We start from the raw sequence: 18844 nt of genomic DNA on the forward strand, positions 1-18844 counted from the left end.
AAATGGGTTTTGATTGATTCTTTTTGCAATTTGCTTTGATGGGGATAAATACGATATTAGAAAAAATTCGCGGTTTTGACGCACGTCAAAAGCATTCAGAGTTATTCACTGTTGTATTCGCTTTAAAAAAATTGGGGACTCAAGTTTCATTATCTCATGAAGACTTTTGCGCATTATTTGCCGATTTTCCTCTCCCCCTTGCAGAGCAAGAAATAAATGAACTTTTTCAAGCGAAGCAATTCGATGGATTTGTATCAGTCGAAGATTTATTAAAAGAGATTTTGGTCTGACTTTTAACAGATTTTCATCTTATTTTTAATTTGATGATTAAAGATTCCTTTAAATGTTGCAAGAAATGATATTACAAAACAGGCTTTTGATAGGATGAGCGGAAGCAAAGATTGTGCACCTCTGACTGAAATAACTGAACTTTTTAAACCACAGGAGAGTATTTTGGTAAAATCTCGAAAAATATCCAAAGAAGAACTTGAACTTCGCTTTCGCGAAACGTTCTGTCCACCACTTGTTGGATGTGAAATTGAAGGCAATGTTACATATAATGAATTTCAATTTTATAACACAATTCTTTCAACAACCATGAAAGAAGATCATTTTTATACAACGGAAATTTGGAATGTTTGGAACATGTCAGGACTAGGAAAATCCCGCCCGTCGACAGCTCGTCCTCGAGCTGCTGCGCAAAATGAAGATCCTCTTTCAATGACTCGCTCATCTTTAACACCAAGGAAATCAACTTTTAATTCTATCTTCGGAGAAGCTTCAAATGAAACCCCAACTCAAAGCTCTTCACGAAAAGTACAATCTCCTACTGCATCTTATAAAGCAGTTGATCAGCTTTTGGATATCTCGGATTCTCCAAGCAAATCGATGGTAACAACTCCATTCAGATCCTCTCAAGCACCACCCTCTGTTCCTTTTAATGTTGTGAAGGAACGGATAATTAACTGCTTCAGCAAAAGCAAGCCGTTGCACGTGTTCGAATTTGTTAGCAATCTGGTGCGCTGTGCAACACCTCGTCCAATTGACGAATCCTTGCAATACCAAAGTGAACGTAGTTATGGTAAAAAACATTCATATTCTGCTTTGCGAGCTACAACAACAGCCCCTGGAAGACTAAATTTGTCCGCGCTGGGCGAAGCTCTGGGCAGCTTCCCACTCAATCTGAGCATCCGCGAAGCAAATGCAGTGTTTGAAGAGTTAAGCAAAGGAGAAACTGAAGAATGCAATAAAAACAGTATCTCTGTTGGATCATTCGTAAAGCTGTTTCTGCCGAGTTGGTTTGACATTGTGAAGGGAAGCAACGATAGCGCCGAGTATGAGCAGCCAAAATTGAGAGTATCTGTGAGATTCGAAGCGGTCACAATCGCTTGGAACGCAATTGTACAGCGATATGCTCAGAACACATGCTTCTCTTCATTCGTCGCTCCGTCTTCCTTCTCGATGGAGCAGGCTATTGAGCATCCTTTCCTGTGCCGTGTGCCACTCTCAGCTGTGCGTGAGGCGTATTGTGCCTGGGGCCACCCTCTTTCTCGCACCGGAACGTGGACTGAAATGGAAATCCTGCGCGAATTCCTGTCGTTGTGCTCAGTCCGCAACATGTTCTCTGAGGACGATCGGATGTACGAGTGCAAAGGAAAAGGAGACTGCTGCTTTGCAGCTGGAAGCGAAGTTGTGCTGGCTGAAGAAAAAGCGAGGCAGGAAGGGAGAAGTGTGTCTCCAAACGAGACGCGCTTCAACCCATTCCGCACAATCACTGTTGGATTTCCCGAGTTTGCGCAGTTCTACGCGATCGTTTCTCGCACTGTGGAGAAGGACTCGTTGTTTGTGTCGTCGCTGACGCAGTGCTTCCGCTGCTGTGCGCTGGACTTGCGGCAGCAGGGCATCAATGTTCAAGAGGCTGTTGAGGAGGATGTGTTTGAGAACAGAGACATGATGGAAGCCGTGTTTGGGAACCTGATGCCGATTGATGTCTATTGGGAGAGCTTGAAGGAGCGGGCACAGAGAAAAGGGCTGGCCGATGGAGAGGAAAGGAGCGGGACATTTGGATGGGAGTCGAGCAGAAGATATCAGGAAAAAGCAGAAAAAACGATAAAGAAAAGGAATTTTGATGATTTTGAGAGAGAACTGATTGAAAGTGACAAAGAAAGAAAAGAGGAATTTGCAAGGAATGAGAAAGAAAATGCACTAAAGGCTGAGAAGGAACGCGAAGAAGCGAAATTGAGAGAGAAAACGAATGATGAATCGCTTGATTCGCCTTTTGGCTATTCAAATACAATTTCATCATCATCATCTTCTTCTTCTTCTTCTCCATTTAGATCCCGCCATCCAACAACCGCACCGGTATCATCAGCCGCAGCTTATCCTTCTTCCACCCAAAAGCCGTATGCATCGCACACAGACTCAGACATCTTCAATTCGTCTGTGTCTGTGAATGTCCCGCTTGTCATTCGGCGTCTGAGAGAGCAGCTTGTGAAGACGTCTGCTTCGTCGGGAAGAGCATCAGCAGGTGGAGGTAGCGTCTATGGGGCAGGACGTGTTGGGCTGAATGCAACGACACGAAGCGGAGCAAGTTTGATAGGCGGCGGCAGCGGAAGCGGAAGCGGGTCTGGAAGAGACGGAGGCAGGGCAGGGGCGAAAGGGTTTGTGGGGCTGTATCGTGCGATGAGGATGAAAGATCCGAAGGGAACGATGCTGATTGAGGAGGAAGACTTTGGATGGAGCATTAGAGACATCTGCAGCAACACGTTTTCGAAGGAGGAGATTGCAGCGCTGTTTGACTATCTCGACAGATCTGGCGGTTATATTGATGAAAGCGGTGTGGGATGAATTATCTTTATGCTTTTCTCTTTCTTTCTTTCTTTCTTTCTCTCTTTCTCTCTTTCTTTCACTTTCACTTTCTCTTCTTTTTTAATTTTTCTATTATATTTTGAATTAATGAATGTAATTATTTCTTCTTTGGAATAAATGTGTCCTTCATTATCCTTTCTTTTTTTCTTTCTTTCATACCAGACGAAGTGCAAAAGAAGCCAGCAATTGGAAAAGTGAACTATGCCGTGCTTCTGTCAGAGCTAGCTCCGCCGATGGAGAATTCGCGCAAGTCAGTTGTGAAGAATGTGTTCCAGGCGATTGACAGCGACGGCGACGGTGTTGTGGCAGCAGAAGAGCTGAAGCGCTGCTTCACAGCCTCGTCTTTGGACTCCCGTGTGGCGCGCGGGGAGAGCAGCGGTGCTGACAATTGGAGGGAGTTCATCTCGAACTTCGACTTTGCCACTTCAGATAAAGAGAATGCGGGTGATATCTTGATCAACTGGGATCAGTTTGAGTGGTATTATCGCCTTATCAGCGCAGGAATTGAAGATGATTCGCATTTTCAACTGCTTTTGTATGTTTTTTTTTTTAAAATTCTGATTTTATATGCATTTGTCTTGAATTTTTTTTAAAAAATATTTATTTTTTTCAATTTTATAGGTGGAGCTCATGGAGAACCCCTCGTGTTCATAGATCATAAATTGTAACCAATCTACTGATGTTCGTTACAAAAATAACTTTTTTCCAAATAAAAAGTTTTCAATGGTGCAATTGAATTGATTAAATTAATTTAATTGATGCATTACACTTTTAAGTATAGAGCATTTTAATTTAATAATATTTCATTCAACATAAAATCATGGTAATATATTTTTTATTACATATTTTATAGAATCAAAAAGAAAAGTCTTGTGATATAAAAAACATTTGAAAATATTCTGCCAAATAAATAAAAATTGGATCAAATTTTTCCCATAAGTAATCATGCTTTTTCTTGGGGATGATTCATCCCCCAAGAGCGAGATACAATATGAACTTCTTTTGAAGTGCATTCGTATGAAATATTAAATTTATTTTTTATTCTTATTTTTGTGGATTTTTAAAAGCCATTTATGGTGATCAAACGGTTGGACCATATGTTTTGCTGATTGGTTCCTTTATAGGGTTACTTTTATCGTGTTTTCTTCTCATTGCAGAATGTCAAAAATCATGCGAAAAGCAAAATTGTTTTCAAATTTGGATGCTCATCTGCCATTTAACTTGTTCAGCTCTTTTTGTATTTAACATGATAGTTCCACTTCCTTATTTGAAAATCTCGGGAGCAATTTTATGTGGAAACTTATTCGATTCTTTTTATCATATTGCTTGGGGTCTGCTTGTAATGATGGTTTGGAAAGTTGTTGTTGCACCTCATCTCCAGAAACAAAGAGCGACATTAGTCAAATTTATAAGTGTTTTACTTTGGATATTGTGGATAGTTTTAAACATAATTATGCTAATAGGATCCATACTGGAGCCATTTGACGCAGATCGTTTCATTACACTTTCATTAATTAGTTTCGTTTTGATAGATACGTTTTATGCAGTTTCCGCTGTGTTAATATTTTGTGCTATGTTTAACATCATGCGAAAGACAATACCTAGAATGAAATTTGTACCGGGAATTGAAAGTTTTCGTCGAAGTCTTATTGTTTTCTCTTTGATGATGGGATTAATGACTTTATTGATGATAACTAATATGATTATGCATATCTGTTTGTTTAAAGTTGAGGATTTTATATCAAAACCAGAAGAAAAAGAAAAATGCATCCCGGCTAACAGAAACAACAAATCTACATGGTATGTTTTATCTTCAAACTTAGTGTGATATTGAAGAATTCATTCTTTCCATTTTTCTTATTTTTAATTTGACGATATAGTGCTGCTGTGTTAAACCGAAAATCAGCTTTTCGCTTTGTTACTACTGTTTTGCCTATGTTAGTGTTCCTTGTATCCTTCTTTATCATCTATATAACGCAGTCATCAAAAAAGAAGCGGCCCCGTTCGTCGGCAGCAAGTAACTCATCCAAATCTGGTTCATCTTCATCACGTTCTTTGCAGAAAACAATTCCTAACTCTTCGCAAAATTCGATGCATCGAACGAGAATACAAAGCATGCAAGATGAACCCATGCTTCTGGGACTACAAGAAGGCAATGGAGATCTTTCACAATCATTACACAACCCTTCACTTTATTTCACGGGACAATCTTTATCTTCTTCTTCTTCCAATGATCTGTATCGATCTTTATCTTTTGAATCAGATTTGCCTCATAATCCCATTTCGGAAGCCGACCAAACTATCTCTGATTCTACAAAAACTACTCAGCGAGGTTCTCTCGATTTGTCTTTTCTTGAATCTGGAAAAACTACTGTTAAGAAGAAGAAGAAGAAGAAGAAGAAAAACACTTCACTTTGAGCACTTTTAATTTTTCTTTTGCGTATTTATTTTACACCTTTAAAATTTTAACTCTTTATTAGGTTGAGATTATTTTTGTTTTATTGTTTCCTTTTTTTTAAATTTTAATCTGTACTTTCGTTAATGCTTATTGTTTTGAATGAATTAGAGCCGTTTAAGTTTGATATTTCCTTTTTTGAGTTGTGTATATTTAATAATTTTCTTTTCAATTTATCATTCAATATAAAGTTTTCTGATCCGCAATAACTGCAATTAATTTGTAAAAGCTTTATTTTTCAAAATACCAGAGAGAAGCGCAATTTTTGTATCAATAGAGAATTGAACAATTATTTTTCTTTTGCTTTAGGTTGATAATTTTGAAAATGTGGCATAATCCGAATATATCGGTATGCCCAGATTTCTCTGAAAATTTACTGAATATAATAATACATGCTGTACATAAGTAATATGAGTATGATAAATTGCGGAAACGTGTTTTTAAGAAAAATTTTGATAAAAAAATTTTTTTTGATCAAAAATAAATATTTTCGAATTTTCATTAAAAAAGTGACTGATTTGTTTTAAAAAAGCTTCGAAAATATAAAAAAAACATATTTAAATGATATTATTCAAATAAGAATAATATTTAAGGCTCATATTCAGAGGCACTAGCTCCATCTCCTGCTCCGAAATCTTCATCAGACTCAACATCGCTATCTTCATTGACAACATCATCCATGTCTGGAATCTCCTCATCTTCATCAATGATTTCTTCTTTTTCTTCTTCTTCTTCTACTTGAACAGGTTCAATTTCCTTTTTAAAGCATAGATATTTTATTAATTGAATGAACGTTAAATTGAATGTTGATTTCACCAAAAACAGTGAAAGATAATCATGCATAAGTCTGATCCTTGTTCCAAATCGAGGGAAAGTGCATCGCAAATGTTGCCATAACCCTTCAATCGTATTTGTATACGCACCAGTTTCTGGGTCTCTGAAACGTCTTTTGTGGCACACAGTTTGATGCTTATATCCAACTGTTTCTAGTGAAGAATAAGCACGCCATTCATCGGAAATAATTAATGTTCCAGCTTTTATGTGTTTCTGGATAATTGGAATCAAAGTTTCCTTTTTTCTGTAAGGAACAACAACCATTAACCGTTTCCCAGCTCGACCACACTCCAATCTTTCCACCCCTCCGAAAATCCATTCTTGCTTTTTCTTTCTTCCTCTCCTGTACTTCTGTTTTCGCCAAATTGCTTCATCAATTTCAACTGTTGTTCCCTCGCCTCCAATCACTTGCTGTCTTTCGTTCCACATTTGTGAGCAAGCGCACAGAATCACACTTCCCCAGCATCCGACTGTGTCCTTATCAACAGAAAGAAGCAAAGAAATTGTTTTATTTTGAATCCCTAACCAGTAATATAAACAAATCAGAAGAGTTACGCCTTGTCCAATCTTTATTCTGCTAAAAGATGTTCCTGAAAGAATGCTTTTCTTGATCTTGCATTTTTGACAAGCGTAATAGTGATAATTCTTATCATGATATATTCGTTGATAGCATCTATGAACTCTGCACATTGGGAGGTTCATGGCTATTATTTCTCTTTTAAACGATTCCCATGTGCTTGTTTCGTCGTAGAAGAGTTTGTTCAGCGAAGAAATGGTTTCCTCATCATGAAGATCTCGTTCACGTGCCATGAGATCAAAAAAAATGCGAACCCTTTATACAAATAATTTTCTTTATTATTATGGGTGAAAATATTTTTCTTCAAAATTTCATTCAAATAAAAAAATTTCCGCAGATTTTTATTTGCATATTCTTTTATAATAATATATAACAAATCGAAATATAATGATTTAAATCAGTTTTGGTTGTGCCGATATAATCGGATCATGCCGAAAATGTTGTTTTATTTATGCAGCATTTTCATTTCACCAAAAACAAATAGAAAAATAAAAGTTTCAAGTTTATGTTTTCTTTCTTTCTTTCTTTCTTTCTTTCTTTCTTTCTTTCTTTCTTTCTTTCTTTTTGTGACTGATAGAGGGAAAAAATGCATGTTATGTTGTTCAGGTCTCCAAGCGATTTCGAAAATTTCTTTTTTGTTAAATAAAGCAGCATAATTCTATTAATGAAAAAACAAATCGTTGCTAAAAAAAGTGTTTTCCGTTTTTTCTTAATAGTAAGCCTTTCACTCTCATTCAAAATAATATAAATACGTTAAAGAAAATTGAGAAAAATATCAGAAAAAAACTTCGAAACAACATTCATAAAGCAAAAAATTTCTTGAAAAATTTAAGGGTTAAAATTTGTTTGATAAATTGAATTTTTGAGCATTATATTTGATGAATGACAAATATAATCCATTATTGCATTGAAGGAAATGATAAATTCAAGCCATTCGAATTTTCAGAGTTTTTGATAAGCGTGCACAAGTTGAAAGATCAAATCGCAATAAAAGAAAAATACACCTTCGACGGCAGTCATTTGCGCATCGTAGACGCAAATTCGGGAGAAGGTAAGTACAAATTATGAAATTATTTTGCGATGAAATAGCTTTTCATTTGTTTTAAAAAATTAAGAATTGAGAATTTTTTGATTAAGATTGGTTTTGTTGCATTTTTACGGATTGTCCATTTTCATAAATGTTAACACCAATATCTTTTTTTTTTCATTTTCCTCCATTTATGTATTTTTATTTTTTATTTGGAACGATGCATGCGAAATGGGAATATTCAGAATACAAAGACGATAGATTGCTAGCACACGGCACTCAAGTAATTGTTTCACGTAAGGCATCAGAAAATTCACGATCATTGCCTGTTGACGCAAGGTTATTTGCTTTCTTCCTGTTATTCACACTCGAATTCGCATTTTTTCTTTTTCTTTCTCTTTTTTGTTTCTTTCCTTCCTTGTTTCAATTGTTTTTCTTTTTTCGATTAAAATGTCATGCGTCATTTTGTATTTCACGGGGAAATTCTTGAAAACACGCAACTGATGATCACAGAAAGACGGATTCAAAATCCCAATCCACATCTCTGGTGTGCATTTGATTTTTTTTCCAAGCTTTTTGGATTTCATACATACATACATATATTCTCTTGTATTTTGCGCATTTCCCTTCTCTTTTCCTTTATTCTGCTGAAAATACTTTGGAATTGTGATCGAAAGGGTTGCACCGAACAGGCTCAGATGGAACATTTACAAATCAAGGAATCAGATACAGAACAACACGAATCCAAAAGTTCATTCAGGATCTTTCCTTTTTTCAGTCAGAAGACAACGGCAAAACATAGACACGAGGAAATTAATCCTTTGCTTCTCAAAGCAAGCATTGGGACATCGTATATCTCACTTTTTCCACTGTTGAATGATGTGACTGAAGAAAACAGAGCAACAGCAATTCAAAAAATGGATTTAATTCTTGGAGATTTGCAAATGCTGATAGAGGAGACAGAATCAATGATGCCTTTCTTGCAAGTGAATACCTTGGTTGGAGAAGTATTGCAACAGATGAAGAGTGGGATGAACGGATATGCATCTCAGATGTGTTCTGATTTGGGCCTGGAAAGCTGGAGGTTGCGGTTTGTGTTGAGTGGAGGGCTGAGTGCGCTGTTGTCGCTTTTAATGGAATCTCCACTGTTTCAAAACGAGATCTATTTGCAGCCCATTCCTCCATCAACATTGGGAACAGTTGTTCGAGTTGTCTCTGCATTCATTTTGGATGCACGGGCAACCTTAACATTAGGCTCACAATCATCTGGATCTGATTCGCTCGAATCGTCAGATGCTCTTCCACTGCTTCGGCTGTTCAATAACACATTAGAATATTCTTTTTTGCATGTGCCGATTGTTGTGCAAACAATCAATGCAACTCTTTCAGAGGACAAGACGCATTATGTTCCATTGCCACCAGTTATGTTGGAACCAGGAAAAGGTCAGCGAGTATTTTTAATCTTGCGACTGATGCAGCTATTTGTGTATTTTACAAACGATATTGCAGTCGAGCTTCCACTTTTGCGCTTATCGTTCACAACAAGTCCATGTATCGATTCTCCGCTTGTTCAGTTGCATTCTTATCTGACACCTACAAACATTTCGTCATTTGCATTAACTGCAACAATTGAAGTGCACCCACACTCCTCGCACCACTGCAGGATGCTGGATTACTTCTTGTATGTTCCCGAAGAGTTGATGGATAAGTATGTTTCAAACACAGAGGAGTTTGAAGAAATTGTGCAGCGTCATCTCGATCACATTTCAGCAGTACCTGTTTCGTCGTCTGCATCCAGCAACGAACAATACCCACAACGAGCAATATTCTCGTTCTTGGACGCAATGCAAATTATAAACACATACACTCCCACAAAGAGATTACCAGGAGTGGAAGGCAGCTATTCCGCTGCGTCTATCGAAGATAAGGCACGGCATGAGATTCTGTGCACGCTGTTTGCCATTTTGTGTGCAACCATGCAAGCATATCCTGAAGAATTGGCACAATATTTTGTTTCATCGTCATTCGAGCCATTTCTCCTTGTGTTCCTTTTCGCGCTCAGCCATTGCGAAGAGACAATACGTCCCTTGTCGATCGAGCAGCTGGAGTCAACATTTCTGCAAATTCCCTGTTCGAGCATGTTGCTTGAAGAAAGTGCAATTGTGCAGCTGATATCATCAATTTTGGATGGGAGCTCAGCACTTGCTTCGTTTGCACTTGGAACTGCAACACTGCTGCACATTCAACAATTTGCGGTGTTTCTGGGGAATATGCTTGCTCGATTGATGGAAAAACTTCAATTATGTCAAACATCGCTGACGATGAAGACAGCAATGCCATCTGGAGGATTATCTTTGCAACGTTTAATGACAACTTTTGCGCTTCTTATCCGGACACATCACAAATACCATTACATCCTTCCTCCAGAATTATATTTCCCTTCTTTTACATCTCCAAATTCTGAAGTGCGCCCATCTTGCTTATCATATGCTCAATATCTTCATTTGAATCGATCAAACAAAATATCAGATGGAAATACACTTCCATTACTTCCGCTTTTGGCATTTATGAACACCACGTTTGTCTTCATGGAGAAAAAGTCACAGCAAGCAGATGGAGTCGTTGCAGAAGAATTACAAAAGAAAGAGATTTTACTGAAAGAATATTTTGGATATGTTTCTGTTGGAAAGAAAACTGGACACAGACTTATTCCATTCCTGTGGGAAAAAACACTGTTTTATGGCCTTTCAAATGAAGACGCGCAATCCAGCCAGACAGAAAGCCACGCACCTGAAACTTTAGCAATTGTGAACGATTTTGAAATAAGAAACATGATCTTCGAATTTATTTCCACATTGTGTCATGGGAGCAAGGTTAATCAGGGATGTGTGTTTGAGCTGCTGGGAAAGCTTCAACAGTTGGAAGATGAACATGCTTATTCAGGATTCAACATTTCTGCATTGCCTCTTGTTTCTCCGTGGAGCAGAGAAAGAAGCAAATATAGGGGCATCCACAACCCAAACGCAATGAGTCACATTATATCGATATTTACCCAACTTTATATACACCCTCAATTCCGATCAACATTTTTAATGTGGGATGGACAGTCAGAGTTCCTTCAAAACCAAAAGGAACAAATGGTGGTGAGCCCGCCTGCTGTGATTGTTGAGCAACAATTGCGGAGGATGAGAGGAATGACTCCTATACTTTATGTGGAACTAGAAGATATGCTGAGAAAGCGAATAATGAGTTATCCGAAGGAAAAGAAAGAAGAATGCGAGAACATTTGGAATTCAGTGCGGCTTTTGTTTGCGGAACTGCAGGACAATCCGTTCAATCATTCGTCAATTGAGATGACTTCATTTCTGGAAGCATATTTCAACAAAAATCAGGGGGAGATTATTGGAGATACGCAGATGGATCCAAATGAATTTTTCATGAATCTTTTAAGAAAGTTGTCATTGCATTTGGACTTTCATAATGCACCAAACTTCGTCCGGAGGCTTTTTCTAGGCAAAACACAATGCATAACAATCTGCGAGCAAGGACATTCAATGGAACAAGCATCTTCATTCTTGACACTGCAAGTGAATGTGAAGGAATCGTCTTCAATTGATGAAGAACTGCGGGCCATGAATAGAGGCAGCTATGCAAGTGGGCTAACGTGCGAGGCATGTGCACGAGCAAAGAAGGACAATAGGAAGGCTGATGTCGTGCAGCGAATAACCCTGAAAGAGCTGCCAAACACTGTTTTCATCCAGCTGAAGCGTTTTAGCTATGATGAAAAAACAAGAGTTCGAACAAAGACTAATTCATTTTTTTCGTTCCCTATCAAAGATCCTTTGAACTTTGCTCCTTATATGTACGAGTCAATGGTGGCTGCTGACAACGGTCTAACCCCAGAAGCGCGTTACAGGATTGCCAAAGCAGCAGCTGAAGGGCGACGCATTGAGGATGATCTGAAAAAAGGAACACCGCTGACTCTTGAACAAACACAAAAGCTATTCAGACCGAAAGAGTATTACCTGTTTGAGCTCAGAGGAATTGTCTGCCATTCTGGTTCTGCTGAAGGTGGGCACTTCTATTCATTCATCAAAGAGCGTGTTGCACCGTTTCAGTGGTATGTGTTCAATGACTCGTCTGTCTTTCCAGTGGATATTGACACAATTATTGCTCATTCGTTTGGTGGGAACCTGCCTTTTAAAACTGCAACTACGCGTTCACTCGATGAAATAAGCAGAGGAAACGAAATAACGAATATGAGATCAGCGTATCTCCTTATTTACGAGCGAATAAAACCAGTTGACGATTGGCAAATCGAAAGAACATTGAAAGAGCAATATGCACCTGATATGGCATTCCCATTCTACCCGATGCATCCACAGCCACCTTATCCGTCTCCGCTCTTTGTGTTTTACAAGCATTTGTCGTCTGAACAATTGGAAGCAGAAGGAGTTTCACTTATAGACATGCCAGCAATCGCGAGATTGGAAGAGAAAAGGCAATCAGAAAAAGAAAGAGAGCAGCAAATTTTCAATGACATGTTTTTTACACTTGTTAGAAAAGTGATGATAGAGACGAAGTACTTGACAATCAAATGGAAGGACAGCATAGAGCAAATGCTTGCAATCATTCAACGCAAAGAGCTAACATTGGCCTCGGTTCCTCTTCCACTTCCACTGCTTTCAGCTTCAACATCAAATGAGAATGAATGCATTGCTCCAACTGTTCTTTCTGTGTGGATCAGATATTTGCTGCACACTCTTTCACACTCCACACGGAACGAAGAGTTCACTCTGTGGTGCAACGAGCTTGAACCGATCTTCCATTCAATGCCCAGTCTGTCTTTGCTTTTGTTGAGATATTTAACTGCACAAATGGTGTCAAATGAGAATAAGCTTAGGCGACGGTGCATTGCTCGGAAGAAAAAGGCTAATGCAAAACCGTATGCTGAAGAAATCATGAAGCAGCAAAATGACTCTTCTTCAAGGGTTCCATCATCATCATTTACATCACCTTTTTCATTTTATTATTTTAAGCCAGAGTTCAAAATACATCTCTCGTCAATTGAGTATTCACAGCTTGCAGCAAACTTCATGGACATGCCTTCAATCGTATCGTCGCTGTTCTTCCGCTGCGAAAATGCACAGATGCGTTTGTCTTTCCTGCGTCTGCTTTTGGAAGTGGTGTCTGCAGTTACGCGTACTGTTGATGCGTTAATGCATCAGTCGCCTTCAGACGAACTATCACAAAAGGAATGTAGAGAGGCAGCATCGTCTCTGATTAGCGAACTGACTGTGTTCTTCACCGCACTCCTCAACACAATCACATCAAAGCAGCAATGTGCACAGCTTCTTCTTCCACTTTTCTTGTTTTTGCGTGATGCATGTAAATTGTCTCCAGTTGTTTCTGCTATTCTGCTGTCAGCATCGTATCTGCAACGCTGCCACGACTTTTTGTGCTGCGACCAGAAGCCGCAATATGGCTGGACCTTGTTTGTGAAGAATCTGCACAGCACCTCTCCAGTTGACCCGAAGACCATTGAGTCAACGCATCTTCACGCTATATCTGGAGAGACTGCCACAGCAATCCTCATTTCTCTGATTACATGTCTGCAAAATGCACCATCGAGTCTGACGCCTCAGGGTGAGTTCATCTACACAGCTGCATTGAGCGCTCCACAGACACCTCTGTTTGCACCAGATGAACTTTTGCCGCCGTCCCCTTCATCATTTACGCTTGCCTCTCTGAGATCTATGGACTTCCATCCATTTGCATCGCCTTTGACTCAAGCACTAGTTGAGAAGCTGCTTTACGCAACAGAGGCCCATCATTATGTTGCTACTTTGTGCTCACTTTCAATGGCACGGTTTCTTCAGATAACTCCTCAATTACTTCAGCCAATTTCGAGTTCTCTGAAAGAAGAAGAAGAGGATGCGTTGTTTGAAGCAACAGGGCTGAAATGGCTTCTGAAAGAACCAGGGAGCTTTATGGGAAGTTCAACAAAAATTCAGCTGTATTTGGATGTTGTGCGGATGAAGGTGGCTATGCCTTCGCTTTCATCTTCCAATGAATCATTTTCATTTCCATCTTCTTCTTTATCTTCTTCAGCATCTTCAAGTGCTGCTTCAGAAATGCTCCTGCCAATCTGCTTGTATTCGCTCAACAAACTGATACAGTCAATGTCGGATTGCATTTCTAAAAAAACTGTTTCAGCTGCAAGAGGAGCACTACGCATGTTGTGCGCTGTTGGCGATGCGTGTTTGCAAGACCGCTTCCTTTCGTTTTCATTGTGTAGCGACGATAAACTTGTAAAGACACTTGTAATGATTCTTTTACGGTTTCGACATGTGTGCTTTCGCGAAGGAGTGGCACGTATCTTGCGGTGCTGTGTGGCTGAGAAGATAGTGACATTTATACAGCATCCGCTGATTTCGCAGCCACAGTTTGTGACAGATGCAGCAGGTGTTCATTCCGATGTAAGACAAGTGATAATCACACCATTTCTGGTGAAGCAAGGAAACACCGAAGAGCAGCCGCTGTTTATGGGAGAGCCGATTCATCCAATGCTTCTTTCATTGCAAAAGGAAGACCCGTTTACTGCATCGGCTTCAGATGAATCAGAAAATGTTCTTGTTTTGGGCAGCGCAGCTTCTCTTTCGATGGACAGAGCAGCGCAGAGTCAATTTTCATTTACACTACATGAACTAGACTTGGAACCACCTCCTTCTTGGGAACGTGAGATATTGAATTTACCAAAGGATTACATTTTCGAAACAGGTGCTGTTGTTGACAAATACTCATATTATTGTGTCACATCGCTGAAAGTCGATGCTCCATTCCCAACGCACTTCTACGTTACAAATGTGCATGAGGAGGAGATATGCACGAAACTGGATAACACTATTGCAAGAGTGCTGCTTGAACATTTAATACTGCAAGTGACGAATATGAATTGCGAAGATTACTCAAAAAAGGAAATGGAAGAGATGAAATTGGATTGCTATTGCAGCATACTGATATGGATGATCTACTGCATCCATCACTCAAAGGCACAATCAGGAGGCAATGAACTGAGCACAGCAACACTTCCATTCGATGATTCATTTTTTTCTTCTCTTGTAAAATTCATGTTTCGATCGATTGAGAATAAATATAGTTGCACGTTTGTGGAGAAGGATGTGTGGAAAGTTCTTCATCTTCTTCTTTATTTATCATTTATTTCATACAAGTATGCGATGAAAGTGAAGGACACAATCCTTCAAGTGGACAAGCTTCTCTGTCCTAGCAAAGCCAAGCCAACAGGGAATATATATGAAGTTGCGATCAACAAGGGACTTTCTTCTTTGAATTGCTTTCTTCCTTATGCAAAGGATGCTTGTTGGGATTCAAGTTGGAGAAGCTCAGCTTTTAGATCTCCACCTGCATCTGGTCTGATTCAATTCTTTTTGCTACTCAGCATTCTGGACAACACTTTCATGAACACATTTCTGGAGAAAATTAACATGCCCCATTGGATAAGTTTGATAGTTCAAAATTTTAAAGGAAGCAATAAATTGACTGAAGCCTTAAACTTTTCTTTAATAAATTTTCTTGTTCTTCGATATCCGATTTATTCGTATTGCGTGTTTAATGCATTTTTCAATGGAAGTGGCAAATTTACTGAGGAAAACACTGAACTTTTCATCAGATTTCTTTGTGACTGCTTCTTCCCCATCAAACACAAGCTTTGCCTTGCCAATCCGTCCACCTCAAAATCAATGTGGGATGATTGGCATGGATTTGTTCCTCTTTCACTGTCAATTTTCAAAAACGATTCCGAAATTCCGAGTGAAATGCGAATTGGGCTGAAGAGAGATGCCAGTTTGGGTATTGTTTTTACATCACACATTGAAACATGCATTAAATATTTCTTCGTAAATCCAACAAGCATCCAACTTCCCGACTCATATCTGACAATACTCTCGAAAATGAACAGCTCAAACTCAATCAAAGAATTGCAGCACACCATTTCTTCTCTCTTTGTGAAGTACTGCAACTCTCTTTCACCTGACCCGCCTTTACCTTCCGCGAACAAGCTTCAGTATTTTGACGTTGCTGAATGTTTCATTCATTTCTATTTAAAGTTGCTTTTTTACCAAAGAAAAGATAATTTAAAGTCATGTGTCACGATCTTCCAGCAGCTCGACAGTTATCTCGATTCGACCTTGACATATTCTCAATCATCATCATCATCATCATCATCTCCTCCTCCTCCTCCTTCTTCTTCTTCTTCTTTTCCTCCTCCTCCTCCTTCTTCTTCTTCTTCTTTTCCTCCTCCTCCTCCTTCCTCTTCTTCTTCCTCTTCTTCTTCTTCTTCCTTCTCCTCTTCTTCTTCTCTCTTTCTTCAACTTCCACCTCTACCTCCACTTCCACCTCTTTCTTCTTCTCCATCTTCTCCATCCTGTCCTTCTTTCCCTGCTTTCCATGCTTTTACTTCTCCTTCTCCCTCTCCCTCTTTTCCTCCTCTTCATCTCACTTCTTCTTTTGTGCGTCAGATTGCTTGTCGTAAGCCAACAAATGCACCAAAATTAGCTGTTCCTGTATTGCCCCATCTCACCAATGTTATAATCGATGAAAATCACATAATTATGCCAGATGATATCTCACAGATTGATTTCATTTGGTTGCTGGTTGCTCATACCTCGTGCTATACGAAAACAGCATTGCGCATTCAATCACTGAGGCATCTGCACTGCCTTCTTCCATTTGTTTTTGATGCAGATACAGTCACGGTAAAACTCCTCTACTTGTTCGTAATATTCGGCTGTTTAACAAATGGACTCGATTTAGCTTTTCAATATCATGACTCTCTTGCAGGAAACATTCCAGAATTTTCCCCACCTCGTTTAAATTATAAGAGAGACAGTTTTTGCTACTCAAATATTGACCAGTCACTTATCGTTCTCGCAACTGACAATTCGAGCGCGGAGGAGAAAGACTTCCTGAGAACTGAATTGCGTTGGTATTTGGTTGATCTTGTTCTGCAGATAGCTGAGAAGGTTGAGAGGATGATCAGAGCTAATAACACACAGTTTTCACGGATTAAATTGTTCAGCTTGCATTATTTGGAAGATTCTGAGATCTCAAAGATAAATATTCTCGATGAGCCTTCATTTGCCCTTGTTAAAAGAATTTTGATTTCGCTAGAGACTGTTCTGTATTTTATGACTGAGTCTGACAATGCCAATAAAGTGCTGAAAACTGAGCAGCAGCTTCCAGTTATTTCATATCTTAATTTGAATCCACTACTGAATAAACATACCAATTTCATGATCTCTATTTCTTCAAATGTTGGAGATAATGCAGTTGAGGAGAAAGGATACAAAGAAAAAGAAAAAGAACCATGGAGAAGGCAGTTAAATGAGAAAGAGAAAGGATATTCTCAAACAGAATCTTGCAGAAGATTTGCTAAATCTCTCGATTCCATCGAAAGAGCAGTCGTGGAAAAGTACCAAACAATCAAGAAGATTTATATGCTTTCTTTGCAAAAGTCAAAAATTGATCCCTCAATGCTCCATCGTCCACCGTCAAGAGCCTTTGTTCCGTTTGTATTCAACAGCATAACACAAAACCCAGTTCTTTTGTATCATGTTTTTAAACTCCCGTTTCCATCTGAACCAAACTGGATGAAGGAGGTTGCACTTTCAGAAAGCAACAGCACCACTCTTCAGTTGTCTTCAAATATCCGAGATTTAGTTATCTATTTGTTTGACTCGTTGCAACAAGCATCAAAAGAGATGAACGAAACATGTTCCTCCAATTCAACAGTCGAATTGGAAGCAACAAGAGAAAGCGATAATTCTCTATGTAATTGCATTCTTTCGCTTGGACTGTTCCCACAGAAACATCGTGCTGTTAATTCGATTTTTGCAGAAAATCTGACAACGATCAAAAATGGACTTGAGATAATTAAAACCTTGAAAGTGACGTCTGCTTGGTACGAAGATGCTTCAATTATCGTCAACTCCATCGTAAACTCGTTTGTAAAACGGCAAAATGTGTAAATAATAAAGTTTAGCTTCCTGTAACAGTTGCTGTAACAGGAAGTTTGGGCAATTAAATGATATTTCATCAATTTGTTTATTTATTCGATTGATGTTCAGCAATCACTTTCTATTTGTAAAATTGTTGTCATCAAAACCAATGTTTGAAGTTTTAAAAGGCATAGTAAATGATGTAAATTCCAAAATAAGTAAGAGCTTTGTTTGAATTATTCAATTTGATTAGTTATATGAGATCATTTAACAACCTTTCGTTAATTTTTTTACGTACATTTTTTACAATTATTTTATTTCCTTTTCGATCTCAAGAAGCAATTTTTGCTCAAATAATTCAAAAAAATACTTTTACTTATTTTCATTATGACACCATTCGCTTTTATTATGCATTGCTTCGCTTCATACTCTATTGTAATTCCTTATAATGGTTTTAATATCTATTCAAATTATTGATAATTCTTTCTTTCTTTTTTTTTCCTGATTTTTTTTTTTTTTTTTGAAAAATCATCATTTGAATGATACATCAAAAATAATTCAATTTTGAAAAAGAATATTTTAATTTCGAAACGATGAAAAATTTGGCTTGATTAATAAATAATTTGCACTGCGTGATTTGCACACACATTTTTATTTGTATTTGGATAACTTTTTTTCCAGATTATTCAATTAAGTGAATTTCAAAAATAGAAACAAATGACTTTGAAAAAAAAATTTTTTTTGATTTTTTTGTTGATTAAAAAAGGGAAGATTTCGACAATTCAATTTTGTATTAGAATTTTTATGTATTTTTTTTTCAAAGAAAAGTTTTATATACTTGAAAGTGAAAACGATATATTTTATGCAAAAAATTATAATAATAAATAAATAAATGGGGGAAAATACGGACTTTCAAGCTTTTTTTGCACAAGGCATTGAAAAATTGTTTCACTCATAACTTTATTTCGCTCTCTCAGATTTCAAAATAAGATTGATTTTCATATCCTTAAACAGGTATCATTGAAATCATAACATGTAGTTTCCCATCATTTCAGGAATGTTAAAAA

General features: G+C 38.1%; 5 protein-coding genes across 5 annotated transcripts; 4 read left to right on the top strand and 1 right to left on the bottom strand.

Annotated features, from left to right (window-relative positions):
- Positions 1 to 384: 384 nt before the first annotated feature.
- Positions 385 to 3753, top strand: MONOS_1134 (putative calcyphosin; the record flags this gene model as incomplete). Its single annotated transcript, XM_067863862.1, has 3 exons — positions 385 to 2836; positions 3031 to 3403; positions 3490 to 3753. 3 exons carry the CDS (start codon positions 385 to 387, stop codon positions 3527 to 3529), a joined length of 2865 nt encoding a protein of 954 aa, XP_067735848.1. The 3' UTR covers positions 3530 to 3753.
- Positions 3754 to 3813: 60 nt separating this feature from the next.
- Positions 3814 to 5551, top strand: MONOS_16928 (uncharacterized protein; the record flags this gene model as incomplete). Its single annotated transcript, XM_067869803.1, has 5 exons — positions 3814 to 3883; positions 3936 to 3993; positions 4387 to 4499; positions 4596 to 4668; positions 4749 to 5551. 5 exons carry the CDS (start codon positions 3814 to 3816, stop codon positions 5284 to 5286), a joined length of 852 nt encoding a protein of 283 aa, XP_067735849.1. The 3' UTR covers positions 5287 to 5551.
- Positions 5552 to 5826: 275 nt separating this feature from the next.
- Positions 5827 to 6967, bottom strand: MONOS_1133 (putative Uncharacterized transposase-like protein; the record flags this gene model as incomplete). The annotated part of the gene is made up of 1 exon (XM_067863851.1): positions 5827 to 6967. One exon carries the CDS (start codon positions 6965 to 6967, stop codon positions 5912 to 5914), a length of 1056 nt encoding a protein of 351 aa, XP_067735850.1. The 3' UTR covers positions 5827 to 5911.
- Positions 6968 to 7981: 1014 nt separating this feature from the next.
- Positions 7982 to 15243, top strand: MONOS_1132 (putative Ubiquitin carboxyl-terminal hydrolase family protein; the record flags this gene model as incomplete). The annotated part of the gene is made up of 3 exons (XM_067863840.1): positions 7982 to 8100; positions 8540 to 15153; positions 15221 to 15243. 3 exons carry the CDS (start codon positions 7982 to 7984, stop codon positions 15241 to 15243), a joined length of 6756 nt encoding a protein of 2251 aa, XP_067735851.1.
- A 353-nt stretch (positions 15244 to 15596) lies between these two features.
- On the top strand, positions 15597 to 17807 carry MONOS_1131 (uncharacterized protein; the record flags this gene model as incomplete). The annotated part of the gene is made up of 1 exon (XM_067863830.1): positions 15597 to 17807. One exon carries the CDS (start codon positions 15597 to 15599, stop codon positions 17805 to 17807), a length of 2211 nt encoding a protein of 736 aa, XP_067735852.1.
- Between the last annotated feature and the right edge of the window lie 1037 nt (positions 17808 to 18844).

This window comes from Monocercomonoides exilis (genome assembly GCF_001643675.1).
Source record: "Monocercomonoides exilis strain PA203 chromosome Unknown scaffold2-2631571, whole genome shotgun sequence".
In the NCBI taxonomy this organism is placed as follows: Eukaryota; Preaxostyla; order Oxymonadida; family Polymastigidae; genus Monocercomonoides; species Monocercomonoides exilis.